Source organism: Cydia pomonella, chromosome 19 (genome assembly GCF_033807575.1).
Source record: "Cydia pomonella isolate Wapato2018A chromosome 19, ilCydPomo1, whole genome shotgun sequence".
Taxonomy (NCBI): Eukaryota; Metazoa; Arthropoda; class Insecta; order Lepidoptera; family Tortricidae; genus Cydia; species Cydia pomonella.
This window is the reverse complement of record NC_084721.1, coordinates 13,679,636-13,691,707: the sequence shown is the minus strand read 5'-3', so window position 1 is coordinate 13,691,707 and position 12,072 is coordinate 13,679,636. Positions and strand designations below refer to the sequence as shown.

Genomic DNA, 12,072 nt, shown 5'->3' with positions numbered 1-12,072 from the left:
AATGAGACTATTTTTTTATAACCTAAAAATCTAATTGCACAGCAAAAAAAGATAATTTGCCAGCAAATCAACATTCTGATTACAGCCCTGTATTCATATGCAGCAAAATGGACGAATGCGCAAAATGTACTAGCACGCTCTTTTATAAATACTGTATGTTGTAAAAGCTTGGACTACGTTTACATATACATTGTATATGATACCTATTTCTATATGTAGGTATGTCAGCTGACCCGATTCGGGCTCCCTTGCGTACTGCCTTTGAATGCTGTTGTTCTAAATTTGAATTTATGGAGTTTGTGAAGTTGCATTTATTTTCGGAACTTTGCAAGGCGACTATGGAAATAGGCCATATTTAACTCCGTTGTTGTTTTCCGTTTACAATTAATTTTTTTAGCACTATAGAAATATATAATATGTTAAAGTTTAACGGTCTGCGTATTACCTACGGGTCACAAGATGGAATTGGCTGAACAACAGATCTTAATAGTTCAGTCACGTTTTTTAGAAGCCTAACTTATATTTTTTATATTTGTTGTTAGGTATAGCGTAAAGAAAAAAACATTCAGAAACTTCAATTGTCTATATACATATATGTAGATGGAGCCCTCTCACAGACGAACGGATAGCGTAAGCTTAGTAATTCCGATTGTCACCACATATCTTTTGGGTACAGAACCCTAAAAAAAACCTTAACAGGTTAAGTTAAAAATATTAAGCTAGAGTCAGACCAATATAAGTTAGCAGCGATTTTGATAGCCCAGACGGTGCAAGTGTCAAGTAAACGTCATAACGTCATAGTCTGTAGGGCTAAGATGGTCGGCTCTTTATCATTTGTCACCATGCCTGTCACGTTCTAACAAGTATGTAAGTGTGAAAGTGACGGGCATATCGCTGGACTATCAAAATCGCTGCCAACTTATCTTGGTTTGTCTCTATTACTTTCATAAATCTCTAGTAAGCGCACCAGTTTTTTTTTGCATATATCTTTTTTATATACTATGTCGATGGCAAACAAGCATACGGCCCGCCTGATGGTAAGCAGTCTCCGTAGCCTATGTACGCCGGCAACTCCAGAGGAGTTACATGCGCGTTGCCGACCCTTAACCCCCCCGTTAAGCTCTGGCAACCTTACTCACCGGCAGGAACACAACACTATGAGTAGGGTTTAGTGTTATTTGAGCAAACACGAGCAAATGAATGTGCAACCTTATATGTTCGAACCCGGAGCTGTCCGTGCAACGGAGCGTGCAGCCTAACCGTGTATATGTTCTCTTCGCTATTGGTTGCCGAGTCGAGTTCTTAAGTAGACCAATGCAACGTAACCAGACTCCTACATTGACAGACATAACAGTAACAAAATATTTTGTTACTACTTACACAAAAATTGGGACTTGCGAACTATGTGTTACACCGGACATTGTAGCACAATCGAAATAGGACAAACCTCGAAATCTCTAGGACAGTCCTGAAATTTGGTATGTATGTTAATTAGGTCCCTTTTTCATATCCACACCATTTCACATTTGGGGACTTCGAGGAACCCCAGCCATCTAGGAAAATGTGTACCATTCTGCTAAAATTTGTATTTTACTCTAAATCTACTTGTCAGTTCTCACATATTTCCGTTACTTTATGTGCACAACTTCACTCCAAACTTTTAAAGTATATATATACTTACCTACTAAAAAACATACCAAGAATTATATCGGAAATAAAGCTAGGTAAGTATATGTACAGAGAATTGTGCAGTCTACATCAGATATATCGGCGAGGCCGAGTTGCTCAAAAATATCTGAACAGGCACTCTAACGCCTTGACAATAGAGGCGTGTTCAGATATTTGTGAGCACCTTGGCCGCTTCGATACATCTGGTGGCGACTGTACAGCGCCTCTAGCGGTCACCTATAGAGCTTTAAGAGTTGGTTCAAGCCAATTCTGCAGGGCATTTGCAATAAAAAAAAGTGTGGCAATGTCATCATAATGTCAAATTTCTATGAAAATATGTCATTTATAAAACCCACTCTGTTATGTTCAAGTCTGTGCAGTAGCTAAGACGGATTCTAAGACTGGTTATAGCCTCTCTCACCCGTGCTGGCGAAGTGCGGAATACCTCCAGCTACCGGTACCGTGGTAACGGGGCGGTCCAGTTCCAGTCTCAGACATTGCCTAGGCAACATAATCTCGATTGCGGTATACGAGTGTGAAGTTCAGTACCCCTAGTGTAAATTTATTCGATAGCGAAACGTGACGTACACGTTTGCGTTAAGTCTCATTTTGTATGGGATTTTGAGTTTCCAAAACGTCAACATGTTTCTAAATCCCATAGAAAATGAGACTTAACGCAAACGCGTACGTCATGTCACGCTATCGAATAAATTTACACTAGGGGTTCAGATAACGTTTAGACGAACGACTTAACCACCAAAATACGTGGTGAATTTTTTTGCTGCTGAAATTGTAAACACTCTTCATTTTACAATCTCGCTAGTTAAATTATAAACAGACGGTAGAAAAATTACAAACTAAGTTAACCTAACCTACGTTAGATTGTAAACTAACGGGTGTAATCTTACGATGTCATGTATACACGACTGTTCGCATTACTGTGAGCAACTTTTGTTATGAAAACAACCGTGAAATAGCAAAAAAACTGCTGTTTCATACTACCCTCAGAATAAAGTCTTTATTCTATGGTACTACCGTACAGAATTGACACTACAAAACCGAAGTTTGACAGCGATTCAGAGACGAATTATGCTGTCCTTTCCTAATGTATGGCACTATCCCTTTCGGCTATATAGGGTTGTCAAAATTCAAGTCATTATCTTATCTGTAGTTGTGCTCGCAAAGGGAAGTCAAGCTGTGCCAAACGGAGCCGAAAATGATAGAAAGCCCCCACTGAATAAAGTTCCATTTGGTACAAATGTATGGAGACCAGGATTTTTTGTGATTTCAGAGAAAACAAGTTGGGGGAAGGTATAACACCTTGAACTTGCACAGCTTTTTTCGTATTTGGCCTGATATTATGAAATCTTGATAATTTGAAAACACTTTATAGTGATGACGGGACATTTAGCACGAATTATTGGGGCTTTATTTCCTATATATACCTCTAAGCGGTAGGAAAACAGCTGTTTTATATTCAGTAATATAAACACATTCCGAGCTAACCAAAAACTTTTCATTCTCGGGATGATACGGATACGAGTTATTCCTGATAGTCTAAATATTAGCATATATATGAACGAAGTTGGGCGAAATAAAGCGACACTAAGCACACGTAGCTCTTCTCTTGGCTTGTTATATTAGGATTTATATATACGTATATCCACCAAACCTTCTGAAGAAGTTTCATAGTTATCTTGATTAGTCCGTCGATCGTGTTTTACTGTTCCTATTCGAATAGCGCGAGAGCCTAACGCAGCCCGCAGCGGCTTACATACGTGAGCCGATCGTTAACGCTCCGTAGCGAACGAACTGCCACTGTCGCAACTGTCACTGTCGCACTAATATGGAAGAGTGATAAAGAGATGACTATGCTACGCTACGAAGCGTTAACGATTGGCATGTTGGCTATGCAGGTTGGGTGCATAAGGCAAAATTATAATTGTTCGCTCCGTCGCGAACGATACGAAGTCTCCCCCTATCACTCTTCTATATTAGTGCGACAGTTGCGTTTCGTTTGCTACGGAGCGTAAACGATTGGCATATTGGCTACGCACCCTGATAAAAGTGAGTCATATGTACAGATATACAAGTTGCGGAAAATTTCTTTACAGTTAGAAATTTCAGGAAAATATCACAGGAACCAAAGTAGGAAAATGGAACTCTTTGGAAATGGAAAATTTCGATTGCTATACAAAAGTACGAGACGTTTCCGAAATGTTTCCAATGGGAAATTTTGTAATTTTGTTAAGCTTCCTACGTCACATCAGAAGTCATATGTCATATGCTACTGCTGTCAAATTTTAACTCTTGTAGACTAGCTGTTCCCGCAATTCAGTCCGCGTGCCGATCTGTGTCATTGACTTCGCATTAACCATTTTCGATTATTCATAAAAACATAACCCGCTACGCTCTATTGCGCAGTCGGCTAATAGATCCATTGTTAACAGTTACCCTACTGACTACAGTAAGTGCAGTTACTGCGGCGGTTCACAGAATGCAGTTAGCCATTATTTTGCCAATAAAATTGTATGGCGCATAAAATTAAATCTTTGTTTGAGATTTTATATTAGTCCGCTTTCACAGCGTCCGATCTGATTCTGGATGTCGAAGGACTTATAGAGAAAAAAATCTGTTAGAAAATGCCCTATGGCATCAAGGCCCTTTTGCATTAACGCTTTCTTTTGAAAAACATAATGATACCTAATATGTAAGATTAAAAAAGGCACGTTTCTACTTTTTCCTTCTTTGTAGTGGTATCCGATATCGGATCGGACGATGAGAAAACGCTCTTAAGCCGATTTTTATTTTCATGGTTTTAAGGGACTTTATGAAACCCGTGATGAAGATTTTTTTTTTGAAAATGTAGTTTCAAAGTATATTTCTCATTGGGGAAAAAGGAAGGATAGTAGGACTTTTAGAGTAGGTATAGGTTTTTGTTGTTTGTTTATCGGCACAGCCCAAATAACATAACAGATTTTGATTCAATCCTCAATACAATACAACGTATCACTAGACTAAATTTGACTTAGTTCTGGAAGTCTAGTCGGACTTTTACAATTTATTTTAACTTTACTAGTTTACAACTCAAAGAGAGTAAGATTTAAATCTAGAATATTTAAGAATTACTCACTCTAGAACGGTCCAGATCCGGGCCGAGGTGTCGGACACTTCGTTTTCTAAAGTCCAACCAAGATAAGTTGGCAGACCTTAATAGCCCAGATGATGCTCGGGTTATTTTCTCTCGGGGTCAGACTCTATGACTAATCACATGATGTTTTCTATACAAAACGAAGTGCCGGACGCCTCGACCCGGACTCGGACCTTCTAGGTTAAGTCCTCTAAGCTTTGATATTGTTAAAAGAGTGTTTAAGCAGCCTTAACCATTAGGCCTCAGGTAGATGGCGCTTATGATTTACGTGTGTCCGTAACTCAAGGAGTTTTATGGCATTTTTACGGTCATGTTTATATATTCAAGAAAGCATTTTTTGTGATCTTAATCTTTACAAAATTACTACAAATAATACGTAATAACACATTTGATTTAAAACTAGTAAAAAAAATGATTTTCCAAAATAATATTTACTTCACATATATTTAATATACGGTTATATTTTATTCGTGTCATTTCTTTGAATTACCTGATTTATATGCTTTTTACGTGAATACGTCTGCCAAAACGTTTTGGCTCCAAACTTGTGTCATAAAAATAAGTTTATCAAAGATATCTTACCCGACGAGGTCAAAATTCTTTCACTATATTCTATGAGTGACTAGCATAAATGATTTGATTTGTTACATTCATGCATGTAAAATCAGCATCAATACGAGTAGTAGCATATGAAACAACGCACCACCCTGGAATATTAGGAGTATCTTTAAAGTTCGCGTTCAAAAGTATCTGTTTGATAGTTGCTATATTGAACAGTTAAAATTCCCTGACCTGAGGGTGGTGGTGGTGGTAAACTGATGTTTGTTCCTTTAATCGGTTCGAATCTGCGACCTCCGAGCACCGAGCGCCGAACGAGACATGTCATAAATCTGCCATGTTGTAAGCCTCGATAAACCTTCGGGGGCCAGATTCAGTGCCAAGTGGGCCATGCCAAATTAAATTGAAACTTATAACTTTGCTTTCATTTGGCAATCTTCACTGGTAACTGTTATTTGTGGCAATTTGTCACGAGCTCTATCTTCTAGCCCACATTTCAAAACTTGCCAATTAATGCAATTTCAATTTGTCATAATTAAAATTCACAATCAAATAAGTTTTTGGCAAAAAATGTCATTTTTGGTACAAGCTTTTATCGCTGACTGTACTTTTCTTTCCACAGGCAACTAATACTCATCGGGCCAATTCTAAAAACCCCAAACACAATTAGGTTGCGTTGTTTTATGACAGAGTTCCTAAGTCCACCCCTTGCCGCCATCGTCAGATCAGCTCGATGGTACCATAATATTGCATTGTCACCCGACTTACATATGTATGCAAATTTTCAGCTCAATCAGGAACCGGGAAGTGGATCAAATTTAACTTGCAAGATTTGATTACAAACAGACAACGGTCAGGTGAAAGTAAATAAAAACTTGTAATGAAATGGGAGACCTTTATAGGTCTCTGAGTGGATAGAGGCTATGAAATGGGAAAAGGGTGTATTTTTAACCGACTTCATTTCATAACGGAGAGGTTTTATATTGGATACGCTTTAGGTTTTTTCTTGGGATATATGTTGTTAACCGGTTTTTGATATTGATGCGTCGCACTTGCACAAATGTTTTTCTAACTTTAGTCTTACATGGAATAGGCACGTAGCCACTGAAATACTCTTCTCCAATCTACTTTAAGTTACTCGATTTCTTAATAAATGATTCATAATTTGACGACCGGTTTGGCCTAGTGGGTAGTGACCCTGCCTACGAAGCTGATGGTCCCGGGTTCAAATCCTGGTAAGGGCATTTATTCATGTGATGAGCATGGATATTTGTTCCTGAGTCATGGGTGTTTTCTATGTATTTAAGTATTTATAAATATTTATATATTATATATATCGTTGTCTAAGTACCCTCAACACAAGCCTTATTGAGCTTACTGTGGGACTTAGTCAATTTGTGTAATAATGTCGTATAATATAAAAAATATATAATAATTTTAAAACCTTCAAATTAATTTAATTAAGTACATATGTTATAAATACATCAATTTTATTTGTAAGTGTAATGAACCTAATTAGTAATTAGAATTACCAGTATGCGTCATAATGTACACGCCCTACAGCCCAAACGGCTGGACAGTTTTTTACGTAAAAAGTGATATGAGGTATCGTTGAATTCTTCAGAATTGTGATAGTGACATAGGCTGAACAAATGTTGGTAAGTTTGAGGAGTACAGCCTACAATTAAATTTATTGCTCGTGTTACAGGCCACACCCGGTATACATTTGGAGAATGGAGCCCTCAAACGAAAAAAGGAGAGGAGGGTGTTATTTTTTTTTTCTTATCTTAGCGATATGGGAATCTAGCGAAAAGACCATTTCAAAAATATGTAATCAGTCGGGTTTTTTGTATTTATAATTATTTTAAAAGCACATTCCAAAGCAGCTGTAGCAATATTAATACGGGAGTAATACTGCGGCTTTAAGCACTTTCCCTTAATGTCTCCCACGCGTACTATTATTTCGTGTAATGAAAGCTTTTACTTCTACATTTTATACTACCATTAAAAGAATTATGCCAACGAACAACTTTCCGAACATCGTATCTGTATACAACTCGAATTTTAAATAGCAACTTTATCAAATGCCATTAAAGTCGTAAATGCAGTAAGTTTAAATGAGAGATGTATGCTTCTGAAATTGTAACTATTGTAAGTTGATATACGATTAACTAAAATTGAAGGTGTGCTAATTTGTATAAAGTTTGATTGAAATGAATAGTGATAATTAAGTATAACGTTTTTAATAACGTTGAAACTGAAGTTGTTTTGTAGCTTTATTCAGTAGGTAAGAAATAATACACATTGAATGTGCAATTTTACTAATAATAGTAATAATTTACGCAGATCGTGTTTGTTAATTTGAATATTTCCAATAATATTAAATATTATTTTTAACTTTGTTTACAGGTAACGCCTGAAATCCAGATATATCACTTCTTTGGCAAGTTCCCAGATTTCTAGTCAAGATTGGTATTGTACCTAAGGTATAATCTTTATATCTATAGTTCGTTTTTTTTTGCATTTGAAAAAAGGTAAACAATCTTAACATGTCTTTGTATTGAAAAACGTTTTTTTTTAATCAGTAATTATTACTTATCAAAGCAAAAGAATGTAAAATATCGTATATGATTTATAATTGTTACATATTTGCGTGACTTATTTTTCAAAAGTGTTTTTCGATAAAAAAAAACACGTTAAAATCGCTTATATTTTTTTAAAAACGGACTATTAATAGGTCTGACATTTTAGGAAAAGACGAATGGAATGTATGATAACATTTTTAAGTCTTTAGCTATAATCTACAAAGTAAATGAGTAACGTCATGCACTTATAAACATCCCCAGATCATGGAGTGGAACCAACCATGTGGGAAATCAGATCAGCTGTCAATTGCCATTTTTTAAATTATAAATACCTAATTAAAAACGCGCGGTCGCGAACATCGAAAATCGACAGTAACTTGTACCTATCGCAAAATCTTTCTCTATCGCTCTTGCATATTCGAGTGATAGAGAGGCAGATAAAGGAGTTTCGTTAGCACTAGGCCTTCTGTGGCTTCTGTACGGTCAGACTTTAATTGCTGATCTACTTAGGGTTCAAGCTAATTTGGTTTTCAATACTAACGGTATGAAATGTCCAATGTAAAGTAAACCCTAAATAACTCAACTATCCATGACTGTACCTACCGTTAAGTTACCAATATCGCACAATGGCGTGCAGAGCGTAATAAAAGGCAAAGTAGGCTGCCAAATCTGCCGAATAACCGCTTTATCTACGTACCTAAATAATCTGATAATCTACGCTGCTTGCTATACTTCTTTCAGTTCATTTAATTTTGATTAAATTTGTACACTACACCAGTTTTATACGGGGTACAATTTTAACGACAGTTCATACTCTACGTAAAATCTTGGTACACTTTTATTCTCCTATCAAAGGGCCTACAGCGAATACCGAAATTCGCAATTTTTTCTCTTTTACTCCAATTAAGGCGTAATTAGATTGACAAAGAAAGATGTCCGCATTAAGCGAACTTTAGTGTTTGCGTTAGGCTCTCAAGAGGTGAAAACCACCCATGCATGTCGCTTACTTTAAATCTGAATCAAAATTGTCATCATTTTATCTATTTCACTAATATTTTTAGGTTTCCGAAATAGAAAAAACGAGTTAGAATCTTAATCTGTGCACCCACGACCCTAGTTATTGTAATGTATGTGGGTAGACTTATGCTACCACAATAGAGGGTAGATTTCGTACCTGTCTTTGTCGATCGATTAAATGCAATACCGAACGGACGTGTTTCAGTGATCTCCTCATATCCTGGATTCCCTGGGCCCTAAGCAGATATTTCTCAGTGGCGACGAGAACAATTGGACACTAGTGCATTTTAAAAGTGTAAAGTTCGTGATAAACAGTGTACGACATGCCTGTGGGAAAAGTCGGACCGTTTGACCTTGTCAATGACAATTGGGAGCTGTATGTTGACCGTTTAGAACAATATTTCGTTGCAAACGATGTTAAAAACGAAGTGAAAGTGGCTACACTAATAACAGTGATGGGCGGAAATGCGTATGAACTTATGGTGAATTTGTGCACACCCGCGAAACCGGCGAGCAAAACATATGACCAGCTGGTCGCGCTGATGAAAGGTCATCTAAATCCAAAGCCGAGTTTGCTCGCAGAACGTTTTAAATTCCGTCAACGTGTGCAAAAGCGTGATGAAAGTATTGCGAACTTTGTAACGGATCTTAAAAAATTAAGTAAGGACTGCAGTTTCGCAGGGGATAGCTTGAAGGAGAACTTGAGGGATCAGTTCGTGTGCGGCCTATTAAACGACGACATCAGACAGAAGCTGTTCACGGAGGACGACACGATCACGTTCGACCGGGCGTACAAGCTCGCCGTGTCCATGGAGGCGGCCGAGGTCAACGCGGCGCTAGTAGAAGACTGTGCTCGGAATCGAACCAGCGACAGTATACCAGCGGCGGGCGCGACGACAGCCGTGCATCATTTGGGTCGGGCGAGCCGGGGCCGGGCGGCGGCGGACGGCGGTCGAGCGGCGGGAACAGCGGGCCGCGGGAAGATAACGGTCGGCGGCGGTCCAAGCGCCATGAGCGGAGCGGGCAGCGGAAAGATGCGAGGCTTCGGTCAAAATAATAATATGGATTTAGATGGAACGTGTAAGGTGTGCGGATCAAAGCATGAAGCCGACAGATGCAAATTCAGGAAGTATGTCTGTCGAGTATGTAACCAAGAAGGACACTTAAAAAGGGTGTGTCCTAGGCTGCGCGGAAGTTCGTCCCTATACAACGTGACGGAAGAGAAGGTTGTGTATTTGGACCATTCGGACAGCAGCGAAAGCGACGAGGTAAACAATTTTTCACTAAATAGCAGCGAATCGTTTGTGTGTGAGCCATACACCATAGATGTTAACATTGCGGGGAAGTGGTTAAATATGGAAATAGACACAGGTAGTGCGATTTCGTGCATAAGTTTAGAATGCTATAAAAAATTGTTTACTCATTGCAAAATACAAAGAAGTAATTTAGTGCTGAATTATTATACAGATATAAAGGTAAAACCTGTAGGTAAAATAACACCTAAAGTGCAGTGCAATGGTTTTTGTAAAGAATTAGACTTATACGTCATTGAAAATGGCAAAACTAGCCTTTTAGGTAGGCGTTGGATAAGGGCATTTAATATCATTGATAGGTCAAAATTGGTATGTAAACAAATTGCTAATGTGAACAAGTTGTTTGATGAGACTGAATTCAGTTCCAGATACTGTGAGGTGTTTGCGGAGGGCTTGGGCCGGTTCACCGGGGGCACGGTCGGGTTCCACCTGCGGCCGCACGCGCGGCCGGTGTTCCTGCGCGCGCGCCCCCTGGCGTACGCGCTGCGCGAGCCGGTGGAGCGCGCGCTCGAGCAGATGGTGCGCGACGGCATCATCACGCCTGTCGCCACCTCCGACTGGGCCACGCCGATAGTGCCGGTAGTTAAAAAAGATGGCACCATACGGGTATGTGCTGATTTTAAGTTAACGCTAAATAAAAGTTTAGAAGTGGACCACTATCCTTTACCGAAAGTAGAAGATTTGCTAACTAAATTGCACGGGGGAAGTAAGTTCACTAAATTAGACCTGTCGCAAGCTTACGCCCAGTTTGAATTGGATGATGAGTCTAAGAAATATACGGTAATTAACACCCACAGGGGTTTATTTATGTACAATAGACTGATATATGGGCTAGCCTCTAGTCCCGGTATTTTCCAGAGGAAACTCGAGCAATTGTTTGCGGATATGCCTCGGGTCGGTGTCTTTCTGGACGATTTGATTATAACAGGGGTCGATGACCGCTCGCACATAGACACGCTTAACGAAGTGTTTTGAAAGGTTAAGGAAATATGGTTTAAGAGTTAAAAAGGATAAATGTACGTTTTTTGCTGACTCGGTAACATATCTTGGATTCGTAATTAGTAAGGACGGCGTGCATACATGCCCTGAAAAGATTGAAGCGATCAAGCAGGTACCGGTTCCAAATAATGTAGCGAAGTTACGGTCATTCCTAGGGTTAGTGATGTATTATGCTAAGTTCGTTCCGAACATAAGCACTATACTAGCGCCTCTGTATGGACTTTTGCGGAAAGATGTGAAGTATGAGTGGAGTGAAGCTTGCATGCGCGCGTTTAGTGAGGTAAAACAAATGTTGATTTCTGGCGATATATTAGCACATTATTCGCCAGATCTTCCCCTAATTCTGACCACTGACGCGAGTAGTGTGGGGGTGGGTGCTGTCATATCGCACCTTGTGCCCGGCGCCGGCGACACTAGCGCCACCGAGCGACCAATAGCGTACGCATCGCGTGTGCTTAACGCCGCAGAGAAGTCGTATTCGCAAATTGAACGAGAGGCACTTTCAATAATTTATGGAGTCCGAAATTTCACCAATACTTATATGGTAGAAAATTTATTCTAAGAACGGACCATAAGCCCTTGGTGACAATTTTCGGCGATAAAGTAGGCGTACCCGTAATGGCTGCAAGTCGTATGCAGAGGTGGGCGGTTATTTTAGCTGGTTACGATTATACCATCGAGTATGTGCGGAGTGACGGGAACGCGGCCGATGCTTTATCTCGCTTGCCGGTGGGTAAGGAGAAGAGCGAGCGGAAAGAAGTCACATATTTAAATTTTATCC

At 39.2% G+C, this 12,072-nt stretch overlaps 2 protein-coding genes across 4 annotated transcripts in view; both read left to right on the top strand.

The window, feature by feature from the left end:
- The window catches only part of LOC133528233 (uncharacterized), a 140,023-nt gene that overhangs the window by 70,388 nt on the left and 57,563 nt on the right, over positions 1-12,072 (top strand). The window contains exon 1 of one of the 3 annotated variants that reach the window (XM_061865514.1): positions 7,798-7,863. The exons of the other annotated variants lie outside the window; for them this stretch is intronic. The gene's annotated coding sequence lies outside the window, so the exon portion shown is untranslated. Of the gene's footprint in view, positions 1-7,797; positions 7,864-12,072 lie in introns of those variants that run through there. 3 annotated transcript variants of the gene reach the window in all.
- LOC133528363 (uncharacterized) lies at positions 9,089-10,714 on the top strand. The gene is made up of 2 exons (XM_061865726.1): positions 9,089-10,247; positions 10,655-10,714. Exons 1-2 carry the CDS (start codon positions 9,303-9,305, stop codon positions 10,667-10,669), a joined length of 960 nt encoding a protein of 319 aa, XP_061721710.1. The 5' UTR covers positions 9,089-9,302; the 3' UTR covers positions 10,670-10,714.

Bases quoted from the DNA above. Each gene is read 5' to 3' on its own strand.
- LOC133528363 (XM_061865726.1), top strand. From the start codon at position 9,303: ATGCCTGTGGGAAAAGTCGGACCGTTTGACCTTGTCAATGACAATTGG.